The sequence below is a fragment of the Apteryx mantelli genome, chromosome 1, assembly GCF_036417845.1.
Source record: "Apteryx mantelli isolate bAptMan1 chromosome 1, bAptMan1.hap1, whole genome shotgun sequence".
NCBI classification, from domain to species: Eukaryota; Metazoa; Chordata; class Aves; order Apterygiformes; family Apterygidae; genus Apteryx; species Apteryx mantelli.
Window position 1 is genome coordinate 139276267 of NC_089978.1, and position 26395 is coordinate 139302661.

General features: G+C 39.7%; 1 protein-coding gene across 1 annotated transcript in view; it reads left to right on the top strand.

The window, feature by feature from the left end:
- The window catches only part of NTF3 (neurotrophin 3), a 53267-nt gene extending 27707 nt beyond the window's left edge, over positions 1-25560 (top strand). The window contains exon 2 of the mRNA XM_013947273.2: positions 24435-25560. Coding sequence (XP_013802727.1) covers positions 24435-25229 — 795 coding nt within the window. The 3' untranslated portion in view covers positions 25230-25560. The remainder of the gene's footprint in view (positions 1-24434) is intronic.
- Positions 25561-26395: the final 835 nt, after the last annotated feature.

Sequence of the window (26395 nt, forward strand, 5' to 3'; positions counted from 1 at the left end):
AAGGGCTGCCTACCTTTGGGACCAGTAAACTATGACCACTTAACACTATTCATACTTTTGATTCATTGCTATATGTTCATTTTAATGGTTATTTCTTTTTTCTCCACAAATATACTTTAACTCTAGTGACTACAAGCCACTTTTGTGTTTTGTCTAATTAAATTAGCATGAAAACCAGAGAAAAGGACTTGCTGAAACACATTTCAGTGCTTTTATACACTAATCAAGGAACTGATTTGCTTTTTGTAGAAAAAAATCATCAGCAGAAAGTAGTTCCTCAAAAATTGCACATGCTAAATCTCACAGTGCTATGGTTTATCTAGGTAGGGAATATTATACCAGATTCTACTTTTTATTAATTGCACATTCCGGGAAAGCTGCATCTTTGTCAGACAACACAGTAGCAGGACTTCTGCAGATGCCAGATGTAGAATATAGAGATAGAGCACTCATCTCATTAATATTTCTCAAATACTATTCTGTTTAAAAATGTTAAGCCATTTTTCAAAGGCTGCAATAGGACAGGGGCTCTGAAATTACTGTCACTTGCTAGAGCCTTAGAAAGCTCTTCGGTAATCCATTCTGAGATCTATAAAGTCACCAAAATGCTTTCGGCAACTGAAGGAGGGAATATCTTTAGATAAGTTTGAAAATCCTACTTATGATGCAAGTTCCTCCTGTTTCCATATAGGATGATTTACTGAAAAGATTATAACACATTTGCATTCTTTCTTGGACTCAGATTTTAACTAAGTCATCATTGTGGGGTTTACCTAAGTATAGCAGGAGCATATTCGCAAGGGAATTTCACTGTTATTGTTGTGGTCACCACAAATGTTTTCAATAGTAAAAAAGAGTTAATACACATTGTTTTTGTGAATGATCCTGTAAATACTTATTTAGAAATAAGAAGGTCACATTTTGATGTGGCTGAAATTCTGTACTACCTTATACAAAACCAAATAAGGAATTGTGATCAAAAAGTAAGATGTCTGGATAAATTTCTTTAGCAAAGTCAGTATCATGGTTTACATAAACAAGCGCAAATATGATCTGCTATTCCATGAGCAAAACACTGATTGTAAGGGGTTTCTCTGTTAACAACTCACTGGGGTGGGTGAGTGGGTTCACACCTCTCACAGCCACTGTTCAGACTACCCACAGACCACTTGACCACTGTCTACATCGATCAGGAGTCTATGAGCTCTACATATAGTAGTATCATTTATAGTGATATTAATGTAAACCTTTGTTACAGATTGGCTGGGCCTAGGAAAATAGTGGCTAGCGGTAACCTAGCTTGCCTTGTTTTTATTTCTAAGCTTTTGTGACATAAATGAGTGAAATGGGTAATTGAGACATATATCTAAATATACTTTTGCCCATAAACAAATAAATCCTTGGAAATCTGGGTATAAGAGCTGGCTCCATCTCCCACAGCAGTTCCCACTGCAAATAAAGTCTCTTAGTCTTTACAGTGTACTTAATCACAGTATCCTTGAGAGAAAGCCAGGTTCTACTATTCCCACTTCATAGGTAGAAAAAGAGCTTTAGAAATCTACATTCTTATTTTATCTCAGAATCACTAAATCCGCACTAGTTATCCAAAGTCAAAACTACAGAGAAGGCAAACAAAAAAGCCTTCAGTTGTACCACTAAGAGTCAACTTCAGCAAATATATCTCAGACTAAAACTAACCTGCTTTGTCTACACTGTGGTATTACATTGCAGCAGCTATATGAACAACGGTTAATCTACAGTAAAAAAAAAAAAAAAAAGCGAAGAGTTAATTTTAGCAGCATAAACAAGCTATTAATGGTTTTCCCAAACTTATAAAGGGAATTCTCAGGGGAGCTAGGAACTGAACACAGCTAGTGACCCTACCCACCAGCCACTCCTTTCTGACTATTTGAACACTGAGAAGAAATCCTGCAAGAAATCCTGCAAATTTTCTGTGAACTGTCATCTATCAGGTGGGCTCAGCAATACTTGAAGTCCTGAGCATTTGCAAAGCCACAGACAGTCAGCATGATTCTGGAGTCCAGTTCTGACAGACTGTAGTGCTTATTTGCAACATTTTTAATAAGACTTTATGAAAAGTCAGATTTTAAATTTATTGCACATTATTCAGTCAGTTTTGTTAGATTTTTAATTGTTATTGCAGTTGCATCTGGAGGCCTTCCTCAGGACCTGGCCTCGCTGTCCTAAGGCCGTGTGAGACTCAACTTTTCTGAGTCCTTGTGAATGAGACCCCACAGACTTCATCGTGTAAGGGGAGAGGAAGTGGGGACATGCTACTGGCATTTGGGGCTGGCAGGCAACCAAGATGCTCTGGGATTGTCTGATGGGCACACGTCCAGTCAGGAGAAGGGCCATAGCAATAGACTGCAGCTGAAAATAAAATCTTCTGGTGGGGCTGCTTTCACATACAACCCTGTGAGTGAAATACTCAGCTGCAATGCAGGCAAAGGATGTTCCTCCTGCTTGGTGTCCTCAGTTAATCCAGCATGCAAGTTCACAGAGCAGGAGAGAAGCCACAACGGTCTTCTGCAAAGACAGGAGGTTTGGCTGACTCTGCCCAGCAAAGGTAGGAGCCTCATGCTTAGTGCGCAAGATTTGACAGTGCTCATGTACAGACATAAAGTAAGATGCCAGTCATCATCCCACAGAGCTCAGAATCTGAGGGAAAAGATTTAACACATGGCTTAAGAAAATAAGGGTAGAGTAAGGGAGAGGCTGACAAGAGAAGAGAGTGTATTTTAGCAGGCTGGGTGTTTAATTCACAGACATGTCCTTAGGCAGTCAATAGCAGCAAACACAACAGTAAGCTGTACCTCTAAGTATATATATTTTTAATACTCAAACTATAAAGAGTGAAGACAGATTGGAGAAGAGCAAAGATGGGTAGGAGAGAGGAGAGAAGGGAGTTTTTTACGTTTCTCATGAAGAAATAAAGCTGTCAGTCAGACCTGGTGAAAAAGTCAAGTGAACTGGCACCAAACCATCCTGCATCATGTGTGCTGCTGGTCAAGGTTCTTTCTTACCTGGATGATATTACTTGTTTCACAGAGCACTGAAGCATTTTCTTATTTGCTTACTGTGAAAATAATTAGATATTTCTTCCTAACAGTGTTAATGATATCTAAGCATGTTAGCCCAACTGAAGTTCCTGGAGCTACATTGTTTTACCCACTGAATCACTTTATACTTTCTTATCCATTCTGATATTTATATTAGGACAGCTGTCATTTCTCTGATTTTCCTGATAATTAGGAGTCAGATTCTTACAATGATGCAAACCACATCAATGCTACCAAAGTCAGTGAAGCTATACTGCAGAAGATCTGGCCACCTAGGGAAAATGTAGATGCCTGTATTGTTAGACAGAAAGACCTTCTGAGGCTTCTACATACTCATCCCTCACTTCTTTTGTTGCTATAATAATGGCAACATAGATAATTATGGTAATAATTATCTACCATAGTAATATTACTCTTAAGCACCCTGACTTGCTAGTATCCAGCAATCAGGTGAGATTCTCAATTTCTAATAACAATCACACCATGCATCCCACTCCTTCCAATTTCCTGAAAATTTGCCTGTAAATTTTTGGAAGGAATATTTTGAATCAGAAAACTCCAGTCAATTAAATTCAAACTGTGTGGAAGGACAGCCTCAGTTTTATCAACTCTTAATTTCAAACAATTGGACAATTTGTGTTTCTGAACATTTTTTTTTAATTTTTTTAAAAGTTCAAGTCAAGCAAGCTGTTTTGATCTGTTGAACCCAAAATATTTTCAAATGGTCAGCTTCCAAACTTTTTGACCTTGACTCATGCTCTTTCTGGCCAAATTCCTGACTTCTAACTCTTTGACACTTCCTCAGCTTTTGGGATGCCTCTCCTCTAAATTATAAAAAGTATTTCAAAAGCCATTTCACTTCCTCTTTATGGCTGACACATGCCCCAATGATTTAAAGCATTTTTGATCTTTTGCAAACCCAAGACATAGCTTTAAGAAGAAACTACCACCTGCTTTGTTTGTTTGTTCTGTTTTATACATTTAATCGTTTCCTTCACTATATACAATTCTACTCAATATAGGGTCTTACACTGTCCTCATCAGCAAAGTATGTGTCTGCATTTTGTTTTGATAGGCTTTTTTTTAAATTCCTTGATTTCCAAATGCATATTATATTCTTTATTATGTTAAAGAAGACAGGTCAGAGAAGTAAGCTTTCTTCTGGGCTTAAACTAGTGCCTGACAGGGTCCTGTGCCCCACACGGAGAAGATAGCTTTGCAGTAGACCTTTCTAGTGTGACTCAAGAGAGGATTTCTCAGTCTGTCCTTCATGAGGGGCTTTGAATCAAATGACCTATAGAAACAAATCAAGATAATGGTATAGAACAGAATACCCAAATAGCCATTTGTGCAGGGCTCAATATATAGTGTGATTGTTAAACAATTCAAGCTGGAACAAAAGTGCTAAACCGAAATCCAAGATCTCACTATCCTGGCATGCAGCATTCAAAACTCAGATTCTCAGGCAAACTTTTCCTTCTAGATCTTTATCTATGCCAGAACACCAGTTTGCGTTCAAGTGCAATGTGTACAGTATTCCCAAACATTATAGAAGCAATGTATCTGAGATCACGTTAGGAGGGATGTCAGACTGCCTCTCTCTCACTACCAGAAGAAGTCCCATAGGTAACTAGGATCCAAACACCAATTTCTTCTGAAGGCACTAAATAAAACTATCCCAGCATTGCAGAGATGTGACTATGCAACACTTCAAGAGACAGAGTAGAGGCATATACCTCAGTTGTTTCCTGTTAATTTGTTTCATTTTCTGTGTCAAATCCTGGTCTCCTTTGCCCATCTGGGCTAACTTTTTCAGGAATATCTCTAAAGTCAGAAAATACTTGCTTAACAACATGGGCAAAGGGCTCCATGTTTTGCAGCTCCTAGCTCTCCCTCTGGAATCTGTTTTAAAGAGATGGCACAGAGGGACTTTTTCTACTCTTCTGAACTGGACTGTTGTTGGAGTAGGTATCTGGAGGAGCTGGGGCTGTGGCAGAGAGAGTAAAATACCAGTTGTGCACTACAGAGATCCCATGGCTGTGACAGTGGTAATGGGGCATAAAACAAAAGTGTTTTTCCATGTCTTAGCAACATGTAACCCATCTCACCCAATTTTTGGCAGTCTTTGTAATATATGAGGCTTATGTAGTGATATGGTCTTGCATGTCTGTTTGTCAGTCCAACCCAGTAAGTTTTGAACTTGACCATAGTTGAGAGAGGTTCTTAAGGTATTTGGCTTTTACAAAGGTCGTAAAAACAGATGGCCAGAGAGGAAAAGATGGGAGTGCTATGTTAGTGCTCCCACTAACAGAAGTCCAGCCAAAAGAGAGAAACTGGTGTCATTAGGTACCAGCAATCCATACAGCATAAAAAGTTAAGGCCATCCAATCTGCAGTAGAAGTTTCAACTGCAGTTTGACTTTTTAGGAGATCAAAGAATCCAACCAGAAGATACTAAGCCACAGAAAACCAGATTTCATTATTTGTGCTTATTCAGGGACTGGCGTGTTTTCCCTACAGACTGATTTCAGTTGTTCTAGAGCTAAACCTGCAAAATGTGAGCTGGTCTAAACCCAGAAGCTGCTCTGGCTACCACTTACATAGGTTCTGTGCCATCCAGCCCTCTGTCCCACCACAAGCCCCCTGTGGGACTTGGGCAGGTCAGCTGGTCTCTGTGTTAGTTTTTCACCTGCAAAACAGGAATTGGAACACAGTTCTGTTTCATGGGAATATCATGAAAGTAAATACTATAAAGATAAGGAGTCACATGTATTACAAGGTTGAGGGGAACAGAAAGCCTTGTCTATACCCACAGTTCAGCTGGCTGCCTCTGCTCACAAAGCTCTCTAATGCGAGGACAGCACATGGTAAGAAAAAGGATTTTTCTACCATGGCCCTTTCCCAGGCATAAGCTATAGCAACACAGGAACTTACCAGTAGTATATCTGTGTAAGTACCATACAGGTATAGCTAGTTTGACAGGGATTTTTATTAAAAAAAAAAGAGAGAAAAAACTCTGCAGGCAAAACCCTTGTGTAGATCTGGCCTGGGCCAAGCTGACTCACATTAGCCCAGTACTCCTTGTGGGCAAACACCACTAGGGACATGGTTGCACTTTGTATGGATATAGATACCTCACACAGGCAAAGAAATCTCAAAGAGTGAAAAAATTTTTTTTGCCAGGACATAGTCACAGATATTCAGAATCACAGAATCACAGAATCACAGAATCACAGAATGGTTGAGGTTGGAAGGGACCTCTGGAGATCATCTAGTCCAACCTCTCTGCTCAAGCACGGTCACCTAGAGCATGTTGCACAGGATCGCGTCCAGGTGGGTTTTGAATATCTCCAGAGAAGGAGACTCCACAACCTCTCTGGGAAACCTGTTCCAGTACTCTGTCACCCTCACAGTCAAGAAGTTTTTTCTCATGTTCAGATGGAACTGCCTGTGTTTCAGTTTGTGCCCATTGCCTCGTGTCCTGTCACTGGGCACCATGGAAAAGAGTCTGGCCCCATCCTCTTGACACCCTTTAGATATTTATACACATTGATAAGATCTCCTCTCAGCCTTCTCTTCTCCAAGCTAAACAGGTCCAGCTCTCTCAGCCTTTCCTCAGAGGAGAGATGCTCCAGTCCCCTAATCATCTTTGTAGCCCTTCACTGGACTTGCTCCAGCAGTGCCACGTCCCTCTTGTACTGGGGAGCCCAGAACTGGACACAGTACTCCACATGAGGCCTCAGCAGGGCTGAGTAGAGGGGGAGGATCACCTCCCTCCACCTGCTGGCAACACTCTTCCTGATGCACCCCCCCAGGAGACCATTGGCCTTCCTGGCCACAAGGGCACATTGCTGCCTCATGGTCAACTTGGTGTCCACCAGCACTCCCAGGGCCTTCTCCGCAGAGCTGCTTTCCAGCAGGCCAACCCCCAACCTGTACTGGTGCATGGGGTTATTCCTCCCTAGGTGCAGGACCCTGCACTCGCCTTTGCTGAACTTCAGGAGGTTCCCCTCTGCCCACCTCTCCAGCCTGTCCAGGTCTCTCTGAATGGCAGCACAGCCCTCTGGTGTATTGGCCACTCCTCCCAGTTTGGTATTGTCAGCAAACTTGTTGAGGGTGCACTCTGTTCCTTCAGCCAGGTCACTGATGAAGAAGTTGAGCAAGACTGGACCCAGGACTGACCCCTGGCGGACACTGACTAGACTCTCCACATCAGTGGAGCACAACCCTCTGAGCTCTGCCATTCAGCTCAGTTCTCAGTTCTCTCTCTCTTCTCAAAGTCTTCTGCTCGTATGGCTGTGTCAATGGCAAGAAGAAGTAATGCAGTCCCTGACTGATTCTGCAATAAAACAGTATGCCTTTGAAGTAGGTTCAGCCCAGATTTCATGGGTGAATTGCTGGAACTTTTCTAGATGATCCATTTTAAAACTGTTTGTTTGGTCTTGTTCCCCCCCTGTAGAACAAGCACAATCTAAACTGACAGTAAACAATTTAAAAGAGTGAAAACACAGAAAAATATTGTGGCAGGAATATAGCTTTGAATAATTGAAGAATATGAATATTGGAAGAAAAGAATCAAAAGGAGAGAGGGCTGTTCTCTCACTCAGTGCATTAACATAACTGGAGTTTTCTTCCCTCAGTCTAACCAGTGTAAGTGAGAGACACATGAGGCACAGGGAGTGTCAGGAGTCCATAGTGAGAGTTGTTGAATTAGTTAATGGTTACACTGAAAAATCTGGGCAATTTTCAAGTACATACCTTTATTTCTTAAACAGAAGCCTGATGGGAAGGCACAAAGAAAATGATGCTTGTGAAGATACTAAATGCAATTTATTCCAAGGAAAAAAGAATCACGGTGAATGTCTGCCCAGGAGGAAAATTATGTTGTCTGCAAAGCATAGAAAAATACTTTGGGAGCCACTGTTAACCAAAAAGACATCCTCTTCGGCCTACTCCAGGGAAAAGCAACTGAGAAAAAGAAGTTAATAGGCTTCTGTGTTGCATTACTTTAAAAATGCGCTCAAATGAAAGCAAGTAATGTAATAATGAACTAAGTCAGAGAGCACTGTTCAATTAGCAGTAAAACTTAAGGAAGTTTATGATAGCGACACTTACAAAGAAAGACTTGGCTGGGCTTATTATTACGGAAAAGGGGGAAAAGTTGTGGTAAATTAAATGTCATTTATAAAATAGGAGGGTCTGATCAAACTGATCCAGATTAGTCCTTCACAGCAGTAAGACCTTAAAATTAGGTCATGGGGATAAAAGAAGAATTCAGTCTAAACTATTTCATACAAAGGCTATTTGACATATGGAACATGTTACCCTGAAGAGTAACTAAAGCAAGGAGCATGAATGTTTTCAAGAGAGAGAAAGAAAGGGGAATACATAAGGAAATTTCCAACCAGAGGAGCTTCAAAAACAATACAATTACTTTTTTTTTTTTTTTTTTAAGTAGCTAACCATTATCTGGTGTCTGAAGGAAAATTATGATGAGCATTATGTCTTCTTCTTTGTCTTGCCCCTTTTCTAATGGTGGAGTTTATGGGGTTTTGTTTGGTTTGTTTTCATTAGAAGGGCTGCAATTTTGCTTTCCTAGAGCACAAATGACAAGAACTAATAAAATGTTAATAGCTATGTATTTTCTTTCAATATGTAATGGTTAAGGATCAAATCTTAAAATCTTTGTTCTTTTTAGTCTCTCTTTTGGTTTCACTGAAGATTTTATGAGAGTGAGGATTTTTTAGTACCAAATGGGCACCTAACTTCTTTTTGCATATCTGGGAAAACGTCCTATTCTGAAAATGTTTTCATGGCTTGGACTGTGTATAATAAAGCACTATCAGGATAACTGTGAGAGCCAGTTGTCAGAAGAGACTTGCCATGAGACACTTTGTGAGAGCACTGCTCTTCCTATCCTGCTGAACATGAGCTCCTTGCACAAGTTATGGCATTTATTTATTTATCGTATTTCAAGTTCTACTCTCAAATGTTACATTCTAAGACAGAGGCAAGAACTAAAGTAAGTAGAGAAAGAGACTAGCACAAACAGGCCAAAAGTGAACTTCTCATCTGAACCCCTTCAGTCTCTAGAAACAACCAGATTTCAATCACAGACCCAGAATCACTGAATTCATAGTGGGGTAGATCTGCCTAGCACAAGTCAGTCTGTGCACTGGAAAGGATCTAAATTTGACACTCAGCGAAGTGAGGGGTTAAAATCCCTTAACATAACTGAGGGCTTTTGGAACTGAAACTGTAGGAAATATTTTGAAATTGGATCCAAAACTTTATTTCAAAACTTGAACCTAAGACCTTATTGTAGTATGAAAATCTATCTTTAGTTAACTAATAAAAGAAAATGGAGAGCGAGTTGTCTTCTCACATTTTATACTTCTATGTTTTCTAACACAGGTGACATAGCTTTCAAAAATTCTATATGTGTACTTATGTAATGGAACTCTCTTTTATGCCACCAAGAATTGCTTGGTAGGAAGAAGGCAGTGAAATTACAATATATTCTTGAGGAATGATGCCTGCATTTTAAGGTATTTATTTCATTAGAGTGTACACAAACTAGCCTCATTTCTTGCAATAAAGTTATTTTCTTCTTTTCAAATAGCTGTAAATCATACAAACGAGCAAAACAGATGACTCCAAGTTTCAAAGTGTAGACTCACATTTTCCCCAAATTTAAGGGAAAGGAAATAATCTGGACAATTTCAGGTCTTAATTTAGGCTTGTTCATAGAACACAGAGAAGAGGACAAGAAGATTGTATGTTTTTACCAGCTCAGTGTTCAGAAATTTCCGTGTGCTTCATTCCTTCACTTTTTAAAGAGATCTGAAATGGAAAGGTCTTCTAAACACAGAATCACATTTTCTTCTCACTTACACCAAGGTAGCACCACTCAAGTCAATAGAGTTATTTTAAGTCCAAACAAGTAACTTAAATCAGAATATACTGCATTGTTTCTTAAATTCCTCCAGTTTATTTGGAATCATGTTGATTGCTAGCATTAACACCTGACCCATTCCCTGTTGAGTTTACTCATAATAGCTTACCAGCACTGACATTAGCCTAATAGAAAATTGAGACAGATCAGACACTATGCCAGATTATGACCTCAGTTATATATGCAACTCAGTCTACAGTCGTTTGCTTTCTGTGTGACTGAAAGCAGAATTTGGCCTGTGAGCTTTAATTTTTAAGAGTTGTATATACACAGTTGTCTCCAAGTATAATACTATTTAATAATTTAAATGGGAATAAATGCTCTTTACAATTTTTCCTTAATTTCTAGCAGTCCCTAAATATGTCTCTTATCTTTTCTAAATAACTGTAGCCCAGCATTTTCCTTGTAAATCCAACCTCTAGACAGGCACTTGAGTCCTGTAGTCCACATGATCTTAATCCATCAGTCTTAGTCTGCGATGTTCTTCTCTGCTTTCCACTCACCTATATCTTAATCCGAGCCATACTGAAAGATTGAAGTCACAAACTCTACCTGCATAGAGGGGTCTTCAGAAGAGTGGTGTAAAAGGTCTTCATCAGATGGTAGAGGAAGAAATTTCTGAGGCTTGGCGTGCTTTCAATCTGGAGATGGAAGTTTGTGGGTGAAGATGGGAGGATGGGAGAGAAAAAGAGTATGCGTATGCTTTAGCATTTCTCCTGAAGGGCACAGGAGATATTTTCTGAGTATGTGCAGTGCCAGCTGCAGCAAAAAGTTTTCTTACTTGAGAGAAAGCCCTACTCCTGCTTGTAGCTCAGCAAAGCTCTTAGTGTTCCCACTGTCAAAAAGGCCTGAGAACTTACTATCTCCTTTGCATCCAGTTTTCCCAAGATGTTGACTGACCTCTCACCTTTAGCAAAGAGTTTCCCCACATGTTTGCCTCCCAAAAGTTCCTAAGGATGTGATTGCTTTGTTTTGCTTTTGCAGTGGGCTGCCTTCCATATTTTCCAGAAATGGATTGAGATCAGGTTAGGAAGATGCTGGTCTTTCACAGGTTTCAGTGAACAGGCTCCTCTAGTTTTCTACCACTGGTAATATCCTGTAGCATTTTAACATAGGCCTTTAACTCTGAATCTGTACAGAATACATTTGTTGGGTTAAACTCCGCCAGACATTGCCAGGGCCGGTATCTAGTCAGCAGTATAACAGAGAGGGAGAGGTCTCCCTTCTCCGCCCCTGAACAATTTCACCCCCATAGCTATTAAAGTTCAGCCTGCTCATTGCAGTTCTGCTCACCTAATACTCCCTGCTGGGAGGAAGTAGATGGAGAGGGGCTGTTAAGAGGAGAGAAGTGCAGAGAACCCTAGCTTCACCTCCCTACCATTCCTTGCTAGACAAAGTAGCTGGCTGGGAGCATGGGAGAGTAAACTGCTCCACAGGAAAAATAAAAAAAAAAAAAAAGATGAAGTAATTGACTTGTAGCAGAGCAAAGGGAGTGCATGTGGTGGTGGAGGGAAGACAGGGAGGAACTGTGACTCTGATTCACAGTATATTCTGTGCTCTGTTCCTGGGGAGATGCAGCTGTGCATCTCCTCTTGTACAGGCTACACTGTAAGGTTACACTGTCATCCAAAGTAAGCATCCCTAATTCTCCCACTTCCTGAAGCACAATAGCATTTGGCTCCTTTTTAATCAGGGATTTCTACTGTGCAAGTTGAAGCCTAAGACCAGGCTCCTCCTATATGCAGAATTAAAAATCTCTCCCTTGATTGTTTTGTTGGTGCCTGGGGAACACCACTGAACTGTTAGAGCCAATTTGCACTGGCATGCTCCTTTGTCAAGGCTGATTCTAAATCATTCTTAATTTCTCAAGGCACCTGAGATCTACATAATCCAGCCATAGACACCTTTAGCAATATTTTGCAGATCCTTTTCTCTCCCTCAGCTTGCTTCCATATTACTTCTGACGTTACTAGAGAAAGGAATGTTTCCTTTGCTACTGTGTCAATGGGAAGAAATATGCCACTTCTGATTTTGACCAGTTGACTCAATGGACTTTGCTTGGGAAAGAAAGGGGGTTATGGGCAGGGGAGTGCTGAAAAGAGTCAAAAGGAAGAAGCTGGTCCAGCGGGTAAGACCAACCACAGCCTAGACCTCATGAAGCAAAGGTTTGAATGTCCATTCTACCACTGCCTTCTTGCATGACCTTGCACTTGCATGACCTTGGACAAGTCACTTAGCCTGGCTGTGCTTTAGTTTCCAGAACTGTAAAACAGTGGCAATAGCACTTGCCCACCGAAGCCATTCCTAATTATGAAACAGCTTCATGCTGTGGTGTTGCCATGACTGCAATGAGGGTGCCGGCATCCTTCTTCCCTTACCCTCTGTTAGCTCTCATGCACTCATAACATCCATGTTGCACCAGACATTGTGTGTCCAAGTCTGACTTCTTGCCTTTAAGAGCAATGAACACCTGATCCTTCACAAAAGAATAAATTCTTCCACCACCTCCTCCATGCCCTACATCTAACCTGCAAGTCAGTTATGCAATGGTGCAGCTAAACCTTGTGATGATCAGATGTCAACAGGATTCCTTTGGGAAATGTATAAAGAGTGTTTTATGACAGGAGGTCAACAAGGGTCTATTCAAAACATTGCTTTTTCTGCTTCCTAGTTCCCATACCCTGAGTGTTGCTTCATTCCTGCCCTTCTGTAGTTAAAATATGTTTCATAACCAGAATGTCTTCAGTAAGAAGAAATTTTCTAGTCCTAGTCCCATACATCTGACTGTATAAGGAGAGGCAAGGCCAAATTTTAAGCCAGCTGCTGTACATCTCATTTGGCTCCTTCCCATGCACAGTTTAAAATATTGCTTTTCCATCAAATTTCGGGTTATCATATGCCCAGCAGGAAGCAGCATGTGCTAAAGTATTCCCAGTTCTAAAATTCTGCTTTCAAAGATTTTTGGCAAGAAGGAGGAAGGAGGCATTTTGTATCAGCAGCAAAATGGCATCTGGATTGAAAGACAAGAAAAAGCAGGGTGGTTTCCATAAAGGAAGGCATTTTTCAGATGAGGCTTGGGCCTGCCAGAGGTGCAGCACTTGCCTTAGCATGGTAGGAGGACACAGAGATCATGCTTTGAGTTCAGAAGGGAGAGCTCAATTTTGCAAATTAGCAGACGCTTTGAACGCAGTTTAGGAGAGCATTCAGCCATGAGCTAAATGCATGAACAGTCATTACATTTCAGTGGGGCAACTCACGAACTTAAAAGATATACACTCTGCTAGACTGGAACCAGAATACTCACATCATTCTTTAGCCCTAACCCCTAAATATAGCCAAACTCACAGCAAAGTGTTAACTGAGAGTTAAAATTAGAAAACTTCCATGTCTTGAGGAGAACTACATACCAGAAATTTTATCTGCATGAACATTGATGAACTGGAGGATTCACTAGAAAAAGTTCTACTTCTGGCAAAATTTTAAAGGGAAAAGACTACAGAGTAGCTAGACTTACCGGAACAGCCCTTACCGTCAGGACAGGCCTACACGTAAACAGTTTACTGTAAAATAATGTCAAGTAGGATGTAGTAATGTAGTAGGATGACTTTCTTCTCTCAGTAGGCAATGGCTTTTTTCAAGATTCAGGTGCAATGAGAAGAAGCACAATGGTCTTTCACGGGCACCACGATTTCATTTGTGAGCTCTCCTATGCCACCACAATACAGTGGTCTGTGCATGTGAGAGCATGTCTAGGGTAGCCATCGTGATTTCACAGTGTAAAACTGGGCAAGGTTGTTTGGAGAGGTGATCTCTTTTACTAGACCTGCTTATTTAGTTTGTCAGAATGGACAAGCTTTTAGGCACACAAGCTCTTTTTAGTCTAGAATCTTACATTTTGTGCAAAGAAACAAACAAATTTCTAACTTTACAACTCCTACAAAACACTTACCTTTATCTAGTTTATCAGAAATACGAGACTGTTTTTCCCTGAGAAGGACTTTAAAAGTATTATTTTAAGGTAGTTAAGAGCAAGCTACTGCATCCATGCAATGACCATGTAGGAGATATTAATTATATACTGCAATGCTCATTTCTTGTTATGGTCCTGATGCAAATAACTCAGCTGCATGCTACATGCAGGACAGAATAAGGATCAAAAGGTAATTGTAGTCACACTGCTGTTCCCGCCTGCTTACTGTGCAAAAGCTTTTTCCAGTTCAGGCTGCATTCGATGAGATCTTACTGGTGGTTTTAAAGTATTTGGATCAGGCCTAGAGTCCTGTTCCTGAGAACTCCCATGTCATGACTTTTGCATTTAAAATTTTGCACCTGCATGTCTAACAAGACTTTTCTATTTGGAAGTTTGTGAACCTTTGAGGAGCAGGGAGAGGCAATTTAGAGAGTGAACTTTGATTCACGAAGTGGCCAGGGATGTATTTCTGTATGGCTTTAAAGAAACCAGGAGTCATGGGAGTTTGCAAAGCAAACACAGGTGCAGTTTTGGATGAAATGAAATGGAGCTTCCCCACAAAGCCTCTTGTGCAGAGGCTTGTCACAGTCACAGTTCCACAAAACACACCAGGGGTGGCAATGCATTGCTTGTGGAGGTGCAGCTAGGCACTCAACGTTTGGGAGGAATTCTCAGCAAATGGTATCTTAAAGTTTTCACTGGGCTTTTGACTGGGCAGTGTTGCACTAACAGTGCTCCTAATCTACAGGGAAACATCTGTATCCAAGGGTCTCAGTAGAGCTGTCAGAAAACCAGAGAAAATGCTCTCTTATCAACAGATGCATCTCAGGTTCTCTTCAGGCATTTTTATTTGAACCAAATAATGTTCATTTCATTTCTAACTAACATTTCCTTTTATCATCTTTCTGTTTCATTGTGAATGTGAGTTCGGTCTGTACCCATAAACTATGTTGAGGGGTTTATGTTTTTTCATAGCGAGGCTGTAATATTTTTGAAGCTGTAACCCTTGTTTTGCTCTGTTTGATTGCTTGATTTCAGTGTTTTCTTTCACTTTGTAAAAGAAAAAATGATTGGGAAATATGAAAAAGGCAGAAAAGTTTCAATTTCTAAAAGAAAAATAAACCTTTTGCTTTCAATATAAAATCCAGCAAAAGATTCATTTTGAAATTGACACTTTGAAACAATTTTCCTTTTGAGTTTCTTAACATCAGAAAATCTAAAAATAGTCTTTAAAATATCTCAAATTTGTCCTACAAAATTTCATTTTCAATTAAAATGGATTGTCCAGTGGGAATGTAAATGTAAAAAAAAAAAAAAATCAGACCATCCTACTTCAAAGAGTGTCTAGGAGGCTGCTAATTCATAGCATAATAGGAGAGGGGCAAAAATCTGATAATCTGAGTGTTAACTGCTGTTTCCCTTTCTCTCCAGCCACCAAATTACACAAAACCCACTGCTGCTAGTTGTAAAATAAAACAAATGCAATGTCTGTAGAATAAGACCAGTTCTTATTTTGGCATTTAAAAATGGAACAATAAGAGAAATTCCTTATAAATGTGGAGCACTTCATTTCAAGACTTCCAATGGTTTCCCTTTTTCTCTCCAGAAGATTACACTAAAATACAGATCATGTCTGTAGTATATGCAGAAGACAGGTTTGCCCCCCTCAGAGTTGTGGGGAGGTGAAGGAAGTGAATTTCATCTGGAAGACTGCTCTCAACTTTAATTACAGAGCACTTAAGTCCTCAAAGCATCTCTCAGATGAAAATAAGAGAAACTGTAACTATTGCCTGACTTTAATACAAAACGATTAATCAGCCCTGGTTGAGGCAAAGTAGGTCCAGGCTGACTTGAAAGGTTAATGGATCTTCAGACTGTTTTTAAAAAAAAGATGGAGTTTCAGGGCTGTAACAAAACATGAAACCAGGCCTCTTTGGTGTGGCTTTGAGCTGGTTACAAACATCTTGCAGAGCTTGAAAACTGTTTTTGATGATCAGCCTAACTTCCTTTTCCTTAGTTTAATCCCATTTTTCCTGATTGCGCTCCTTTGCCCCACCCTAAAGTGGATGCTGTCTTTCACCAATGCTTACACTTTCCAGATCTTTGCACTGGGTTTGCTGGCATGCTCTTTTTGTCAGCTCATAGCAAAGGCTTGCACTTTCCAGGCAATTTTCTCAAAGGTCAGCTTTACAAGCTTTCTGGTCATTTTTGCCACTCTTCTCCAATTTTCCTTTAATATGACAATACCTTCTGACTTTCAAGCAGCTTTCCTGATCTTTCTGCTATGCTACAAAGAGGGACTATCTCTTCCCAGCTCTGCAATGAAATACTTCAGTATGTACATTTATTAAATACTGGATCTTTCCAAAGTTTTAGCTCATTCCTAGGTCTGATCAGGCATTGCTCCTTTTAAAATTTCTCTTTCCCTCTGCATATCATTGCCTAAGATTATTATTCCCCCAGCATGCTAGCTTGTAATTTCTAGTTTGACTCTCATTTTGTAATTTTTTGCCAATATTTTATAATGTCTCCATCTCCCCAGCAGAGATTGTATTTCTCTTTGCTCACTACTGTTTGCATCCCCTCCCACTTCAGCTGCAAATTCAATTTCTTTGCTGCTGGCCCTGCTGCTATTAACAATCAGTAATGAAAAGATTAACTAACAGACAAACACTAGATCATCTTAAATTATCCACAACCAGCAGCTTAGCTCTGGTGCTTTCCATTCTTCTGTCTGCAAATGACTTCCAGGAAAAAAAAAAAAAGAAGAAAAAAAAAGGCAAAGGCAAAGCTATGGGCAAATCTTGTTTTTGTAAAATTAGCACAGGTCTAGTCAAGTCACTGGAATTTACTGTTTTAGCTTTGGATTTCTCATTAATTTGGGCTGTTTTCAGAGCTATGCAGTGAATAATATATAGAAATATTCTGGCTTTTGTGGAAATTGTTTACTCCAACTATGGCTATAGGTCTTGCTACAGCTAAGGTGTAGCTGATCACTCACCTCAGATGGCATTGGTTTCATTTCCTTTCATTTCATGATTGTCACTGATGGATGAAACTTCCGCAGAGCATTCCAGTTGGTCTTTTCTGATGCAGACAGTGCAACATGGAAACCCTGTGTCAGTTCCCAGACATACACCAGAACACCTATACGACCTTGCAAAAGTCGTCTGACTTCTTTGTACCTCAGTCTCTGCCCTTTAAAATGGGAGGAATAGCACCCCTCCTACTTTGTATAAACCAAGATAAATGCTTTCCCAGCACTCAAAAAGCAGTGACATGAGAATATTACAAGATAACAAAGGATGATTTATACTGGCAACATTTATGGAAATATATTTGTTAAGATGCCTCCTTGCTTTCAAAACAGACAGGCATCTCCCACGCAGCATGCAGGACATCGTACTGGATGGCTATCATGCCTTGTGTGGTTAGAGGAAATCCAGTTTTGCAACAAAAACCAACAGCTTGAGGGGTGGAAAAAAAGGATGTCAGAGTAAATATCTAGGGTAGCAAAGCAACAACACCATTCTCTGGAGTTCCTTATTTTGCAGATGTAGAAATTAATGAACAGAAATGATGACTTGACTAAACTCTTTCCACAAATCAGAGAAATCAGGAACCTAGCCTCCAAAACAGTTGCCACAGATTAATTAGCTGGCTGGTTAATGCACAGTTATACCATGGCAATGTTCTGGGCAGAGGCAGGCAGGTACAAATATCCTATTGCAGAAATATCAGTGAGGAAAGAAATTAAAATAGAAAAAGAGCTAGCTGTGACTGAGGAAAGCCTTCCTCCTTCTGCAGTTGAATACAGAGCTGGGGATGTGGCTAGTGTGGTTGATATTGTACTGGACATTATTAATTGCTGAGTCTCTCAGTGGAATTGCTACAGGATGCTGGGGAATGTTGGATGCCTCCAGGGGGTCTCCAATGCCCTGAACTCCCAATGATGTCAGTGGCGGGGGACGAAGGTGCAGGGCCAAAACCTAACAGAATTAGCTTTGCACAAGGTGTGAGAAGCAGACACTGTTCCAACTAGTGAGGTAAGCACTGAGGAACTGCTCCTGACCTTTCTGCTGGAAATGAGCAGGTATGTGTAAGGCTATCACATTTTGATCTCTGAAAAGATATATTGGTGGGAAGATCAAATGTAGACACAACATGCCATTACAATGGATGGGGGCTGAAATGAACTGATGTCGCTGCAGCTCCATACAGTGTGTTTAACTGTGCAGGAAACAGTTTACTCCTGGCAGCCAAATCGCAAAACTGTTCCGCAGAAAGATATTACCAATCAGAGAAGCTTTCCTCAACAACTTGAAGGGTCGTGGTAACTACTGTAATCCCAAACAGTGATGTGAATTCATTCAGAACGGATGAGATTTTTGTACTTGGATGTACAACTGACTTGCTGTGCGATGCTCAGCCAGTCATTGAGAGAGGAAAAAGAAATGTCAATGAGTCAGTAGACTGAGCTCCATTTCCATAAGAGATTATGTATGTACCTTTCACTGGAGGCTAATGGGGCCCAGTGGTCAGGTGTGTCATCTCCTTTGAAAATGGCTTTGAGTAACTCATGATTAAAAGAAACTGACTTGCTATGGGGACTTGAAACTCCTGCGGTCCCCTCAGATATAGTGTGTATCCACAATTCCCAACCCTTCTGCAAGAGGAATGCATGAGTTTCAAATTCTTTAACTTACAACTGGGTCGGCCCTGAGGATGGGAGGGTAAATGCTTAAAGCTGCCTATCATAACGCAGTCCCACTTGATTTTGTCTCTGAATTCTTAGACTTCTGCATGGGTCTGGCTCTTGTAAAAACTTTAGGTTCAATCCGTATGTATTGAAATTACTGTATCTTGAGAAGTGGAAATGTTCAGGAGGGTCATCACGTCTCTGGGGACAAACAGCACTCTGCAGCAATATGCCTTAATAAATCCTCCTACAGGCACATTCTGTACAAATAGTCAATTACTATTCTGAAATGCAGTGTGGATTTTCATGTGCCATTATTTCATGCTTCACTCCACCATATTCACCTGAATATTTAGAATATGGTGGTATTTTGCTTGTTCTGTACCTTTCACTGTGTCTTAAAGCACAGAAGAAACAAACTGCATTTCTTCTCAGCAAAGCGGTTGGGATGAGGGAATCAACAGGACATTCTGCTACTTATTGCTTTCTGTGAGTTTGTGAAAACACTGCTTAGCAAGCAATGAGAATAATTACACTGTCTTCTTTGGCAAAGGCTGAATAAGCTGTCAGCCACCACAAATGATCATTAACTGCTTTGTCTGAAGAACAAAAGCTGCTCTTAAATTTTTGCAAAGTGTCAAATACTTCAAGCTGACTTACATAAATCATGTTGGGTATTACCATGCTGAATGCAAAATTTACCAGTCACTTTTGCTTCTGTTCCAGTTCTTCTCATCAATGACTTAAAAGTAAATACTTAAGCACTGTCTCACAGTACTAGGATTTCATTATTTTCACAGAACCTATGACATGACACTTTGCTCTTTAGCTATGTAGTGTTCAGAGAGTGATCAAAATAAATCCATACAGTTCTAAAAAAAGTCACTACAAGTGAGATACAACAAAACTCTCCAATGCTGTGTGAAGTGTGGTGTTTGAAAAGCGTGAAAAGTGACTTGCCAGAGTCTATTGGGGATTTCCTTTCTTAATGGAAGCTCTAGGTAAGGATATTTACTTCTCCTAAATGTAGGAGACACCTTGACTAGACAGCATTAATACCCTGCCAACACTGCTGTGACAGGAAGGAATATAAACCATTAAAATAGAGTAAACTTAAGCTACAGTTGAAAGATCAGTGGAACAAATGACTTTGTAGTGCATCAGCTTTTCTTTTCTATGGTGTTTGTTTTTACTTGTTGCGCCACAAGTGTCAGCGATCTCTAAGTTAAACTTGTTTAGTGCAAATTAACAGCCTGCTCTATACTACCAGGAGCTGTTGTTTTTCCTACCGCACCATGTTGTCTCCTCCCAGACATTCTTTAGACCATCCATTATGCCTTATTGTCTCTTAGTTCTACTCTTTCTTCCTTTAAAGATCTTCTTTACCCTTGTTTACATTTTTTTAATCATCCTTGAAGGCCAGAGTAGCATCTACTATGCAAAAGGACCAACTTGAAAAGATTAATGTTCCTTCCTACATTGATGTCCAGTGCTTTTCCAAATTTCACATAGCAGAGTGTTTTCCAACCACATTTAATGGTTGATTTGAGAACCATGCACCCCCTATTTTTCAATCACTTCTAGCAAGAGTTTAGCAGCAACTCAGAGCATCACCAGTGCATCCAAAATATCTTGAAGGCCACACAGCATAGCATGATGAAAAAAAAAACCACAAAAAAACCCACAAAAGCAGAACTGACCCAAAGCTTCTCAGCAGCCCAGGCAAAACAGCTTCCTGGACCATATTGACAGCCCTTGCTGAACTCCAGTCACATAGAACAGGAAAGGAGTTAGGAGATGCAGGAGGAACAGAGGCAAGAAAGAAACCTGGATATGCCAGCAGCAAGACTAAATCAGGCTGCTAACGCCCACCCTAGGCAGCTGCCTACTGTTTTTGTGGTAAGTCAACAAGGGATCCCTTTGGGTATGAATTCAGAGAAAGTGCTGAATAAATACTGCTGTATCCACCCTGAGATATCTTAACTGTTAGACTACCACATGATATCTGGGCCACGTATGTATTAGATACTGCACAGTAAGATGATTATACCGATTCAAGTAGATATGTGGTCATATTAGTATTAATTAAATAATGCCTTATTTAATTTATACCAATACACTCTGAAGACTCTTACTTTAATGGTGACTAGCCTGTGTGTCACAGCTGACATGACAGCTCATGAAAACAGGAACTGAGCTCAGGTACCACCATTAGTACTCCCGCACAATCAGCTATATCAGGCAGAAATCTGGTGGAACCAGTCACTGATTAGGGGTGTCTATATTCAGATGTAATTCAGATGTAAGAGCCATTTTAAAATACAAAATTGCTCAGCCCTACAAATCAATACATTTTTCTGGTGTCTTATATTCTGAATAGAGCTAAAACCACTAATCAGCTACAGTTGCCCAGTAACCGCCATTTCTTCTGGCTAGAATACTGCATTAGGCATCTTCTGAGGTGCTGGACTTCATGGGCAGCCTAACAATTTTAAGTCATGGGCAGATGTTTCTGAATGTGCCACTTATGAAGCACTTAAGTGAACTGTCTTTGACAAACTCTCTGAAAACTTTAGTCTCTTCAAGTCTCTCATCAAGTGTTTGCATTTTCATTTCAAATTTTGTACCCCAGAATATTTCAGAAAAGTTAAAATACTGGTTCTAAAGCTTTCTGACTTTTGCAGCAAATAATTTGCCAAGGCTAAACTAAACTACATGTCACATTTCAGAGTAGTTTAACACTTCTCCCCCCAAAATCTATAAGACATTTTACTTTAGATTCAGCAAAATATTTTTTAACATATGTATGTGATGGTTCAGCTCCACACGTGGAAAATCATTTGTTCTCACTGCTACCATTCTGAGGTCCCTAGCCGTTCCTTTCTGTGTGCAGCATGGCATTAGAGAGAGTTTGCAGAAACTCCAGTATTAATTTTCCCACCTCATGACCTGCTCCAGCTTGTATATTTTGCTAGTGCCACTTAGTTTTGAAACTAAGCAGTCCAGTGATTACATGCAGCTGCATGTTGGCTTGAATTACGTTTTCAGCATCTGAAGTGAGCATTGTCAGAGTTTTGCTCACCATCCTATTGACTTTTGTGTCACATTGTGGGTTAGCTCTTCTGAGTGCTGTAGGAAATCTGCTCAGTGACATCTGTTATAAAATATTTTTGCTGTTTTTAAAAGTGAATAATTTACTAAAGGAAGCTCAAATTATGCAGGAAGAGATCTTTTTATACAGTTCTGTTTGGACACTGAGATCCAAGTTAGTATTTATTTAGGTCTGACAGTAACTGTATGACAACTCAAAATCTTAGTTTTTTTTTTTTTAAAAAGCATAACTTTGCTGCAAGCAACAGTGTAGATTTAGGTGAACTCACACTGTGACAAACTGAGAATGGAGAAAACACATTTCTTGTCCATAAAAGGACAGATCACACATCTACAGACGGTAGCTCTGATTTTGCTGCAGTTCCAAACTATGAAGTGGGAGCTCACTGTTGCTAAAAGAAGCTTTGCTTAGAGCTGATAAAGGATTCTCCAATAAAACTTGTTTTCCCTTTTTTTGTTTGTTTGTTTGTTTTGTTTTGTTTTCTGTCTTAAATGGAAAAATGGTGATTTCTTGAAGTGGAAAGTTTTCCATTTAAGAGATCTGATTTCTCAGCAATTTCTTCTAGGAAAAACACAGAGTACACAGAGTGTCATGAGCAGGTCAAGGGAGGTGATCCTTCCCCTTTAGTCAGCACTGGTGAGACACATCTGGAGTGCTGTGTCCAGTTCTGGGCTCCCCAGTACAGGAGAGACATGAAGCTACTGGAGTGAATCAAGCAGAGGGCCACAAAGCTGATTAAGAGACTGGAGTATCTCCCATATGGAGAGCTGGGATTGTTGAGCCTGGAGAAGAGAAGGGTCGAGGGGAATCTTATCAATGTGTATAAATATTTGATGGGGGAAGTAAAGAAGAGAGAGAGACAGACTCTTCTCAGGTATCTCATGACAGGACAAGAAGCAATGAGCACAAATTGAAATAGAGGAGATGTCATTGAAACGTAAGAAAAAAAACTTTTTTTTTTTCTGTGAGGGTGGCTGAACACTAGGAAAGGTTGCCCAGAGAGGTTGTGGAGTCTCCATCCTTGGAGTTATTCCATATCCGACTGGACATTGCCCTGAGCAACCTGCTTTAATTGACCCTGCTTGGAGCAGGGGGGTTAGACTAGACAATCTCCAGAGGTCTCTTCCAATATCAGTATTCAGCCAGGGTTTCCCACATTGCATGAGTGCTGTAACTGCATGGTTCAATTTTTGCCCCTCTAACCCACTACTTCTGCAATAATTTAATTACCATCGGTCTGCTTCTAAATAAATCATTTATCTCCATGATTTAGTATTTTGCAATGAAAACTAGTTTCATTTACTTATGAGCACACATACAAAATACACAGGTAACCACAGGGAAAACACACCTCCCTGAACAAGTGCTAGAGTATTCTCACAGTTCTCAACTACACCAGCAGGATGACAGAAAAGTTGAACCAAAAATGACAAACAAGCTCCTTGAAGATGTCCAGAAGCTAGAATTATGAGGACACTATGAGAATCCATAGAGAGCAGAGCAGGGCAAAGAACAGTACAGAGAAGAAGCCAACTTTTAGGTCCACATCTTCCAAAATCTTGGTCTTGACTTCATTTTGACCTGCTTGAACAAGACTCTTCAGTTTCAGAGGGGGTGAGTCATCCATCTGTCCTTGAATATTCTAAATACAGTCAGCTCTGTTCCACTTCATATATAATGCAGTGAAGGAACTTCATTCAAAAAAACAAAAACAAAAACCACCACCACCAACAACAACAAACAGGCCCCAGGCCTGCAAACAAGAAGTACAAAATGCTCTGCAGATACATCTGAACTTCACTCTTGCATTACAGAGGCCTAATCATTGCTTTCCAAAGTTCAAAATATAAGAAACCCCACTTTGCTGCTTGACTGTATTTTTTTTTCTCCAAGAATGCTTTCCCTTATAGCACTAGATAGAGCTATTGAAACATGGTATTATTTCTCAGTATATATTGATGCTCTCAGGGTAAAAGTTAAACACAAGTCAGTCCTTACGAAAACAAAATATGTTGTAACTTATCTAAATGCTCTTTTTACCATTTTATATTAAAAATATTATTATTCAAGTTTCTTGCTCAAAGTGGCTATTTAGCGGGTGGGAATTTTGTGGATCTATGAGGTCTCAACAAAAAAAAATTGACAACACTTAGTCAACTGGATAGAAATTTTTCATTTTACACCATTAGAGAGTCCATTACTCTGCATAATCTCATTGCAGTTTTGAAACTTAACTGCTCTATTAAATAGACTTTGTAAAAGTGACCTGGCCTCCATCTGGTGCCATAAGCTGGTCACACTTTCCAAAGAAGTAGCAACCTACCTCTGTAGGGCAAGGACATATGTAGGATATTTGCTACTATGCACAGAAAGAAGAAAAGTGAAGTCATCCTGGAGAATGCATGAAATTTAGATGAAACTGATTGAAAAAAAAAATCAGTAAATAGTTGCATTCATAAAATATTATCTAAAAATAAACACACAGCCTAACTGAGTCTATAAAGTGCATAAGATACATGTAAGACATGCTAAAAACAGAGATCAGAAGTTTCATGTTTATAGCATCTAGTAAACATCCTTATTTAATTGGCTTTATGTTAACTTTCTGTTTCTTTTCAGATCTTACAGGTGAACAAGGTGATGTCCATCTTGTTTTATGTGATATTTCTTGCTTATCTTCGTGGCATCCAGTCAGCCAACATGGATCAAAGGAGATTGCCAGAAGATTCAATAAATTCTCTCATTATTAAACTCATTCAGGCAGACATTTTGAAAAACAAGCTTTCAAAGCAGATGGTAGATATTAAGGAAAACTATCATAACACAATGCAGAAAGCAGAGGCTCAGCAGGACATGGATGGAGTTGAAAATGTGAAATCAGACTTCCAGCCAGTTATCCCAGTGGATACAGACATCTTAAGGCAACAAAGACACTACAATTCTCCCCGGGTCCTCTTGAGTGACAACACACCATTGGAGCCCCCGCCATTGTATCTCATGGAGGATTATATTGGAAGTTCAGTGGTCATGAACAGAACCTCCCGGAGGAAAAGATATGTGGAGCACAAGAGCCACCGAGGGGAATATTCTGTTTGTGACAGTGAGAGCTTGTGGGTCACGGACAAATCCTCCGCTATCGACATTAGAGGACACCAGGTAACTGTGTTGGGAGAAATTAAAACGGGCAATTCTCCGGTTAAACAATACTTTTATGAAACAAGGTGTAAAGAAGCCAAGCCTGTAAAAAATGGCTGCCGAGGCATCGATGATAAGCACTGGAACTCCCAATGCAAGACATCCCAAACTTATGTTAGAGCACTGACTTCAGAAAACAATAAACTCGTAGGCTGGAGATGGATCAGAATAGACACCTCCTGCGTGTGTGCATTGTCAAGAAAAATAGGAAGAACATAAATCTGCATCTCTTTGCTATATAAATTATTACTTTAAATTATGATATGCATGTAGCATATAAATGTTTATATTGTTTTATATATTATAAGTTGACCTTATTTATTAAACTTGAGCAAATCTACAGTATATAAGCTTTCTCTCTCAATAAATAAGAATAAAGGGTGTGTGCCTCTGCTGTGGGCAGCTCCAGTTTTATTAGACTATGTTTGTGACACTGCTTGTCAGCAGCATACCGTAACCTTACTGTAAAATCTGTGTAAAATCAGTATTCTTTTTCAGTATTGTCAAACCAGTGACTGTCATTTAGTAAACTTGTTAAAAATCAGATCAATATCAAGAGTTGTGTACATATTTATAACCCCCACTCTAAACATTCACATCTAATTGGATGCAGTGTCAACTCCTCACCATCAAAACAAAATGGAATCAAAATATGCATTGTAGCCTGCCAATGTTGCAGGTATCAAGTAGCCATAAAATACAGTTTCTGTGTATTATGCCACTTTTGCTATTGAAATGACCATTTTTGCCTCTGTTAGCATTCCAGAATGACTAATAATCCAGCAACTTTAGTTTACCTTTTTGAATTACATTTGTTTTGTAACTGTTTTTAATGCTGCCAGTTCCTCTTACAAATAATATGAAGAAGATCTAAAATATTTGTAACAGAATCTTACTGAAGCCAAGAACCAGTCTAAATGGATCATTAATGTAATACATAAAAGATTATTTCTTTAGAATATACTATTTATTGTGATCAACCTCTTCCTCCTCACAGTAATCTATTGTCTTCTGCTTGCATTGTTACATCATTCCTCTCTGTCTGAGCTTTTAAATTAGAAACAAAGTTGATGGTGTCTTAACATTAAAGGAGTCCTTGGCTTCAGAATTGTAGTAAAGAAAGATATTATATCCTGGAATGGATATCAAAGCCATATGCCTGCACAAAGCTGCTGCTCTGCTCAGCAACCCATTACCCATTTTTTCACAGAAGGAAAGTTGTGTAGAACTGCTCGACAAACCTGGTACCTTTCACAGGAACATAAAATAATATAGACTTCTGAGCAGTATTGTGATTAAAATCCAGTTAATCCATAATTAGAATGCTGTTCTTCGATCATACAGGTGAGTTTTTACTTGAAACAGACAGATGTACTAGTGTATAC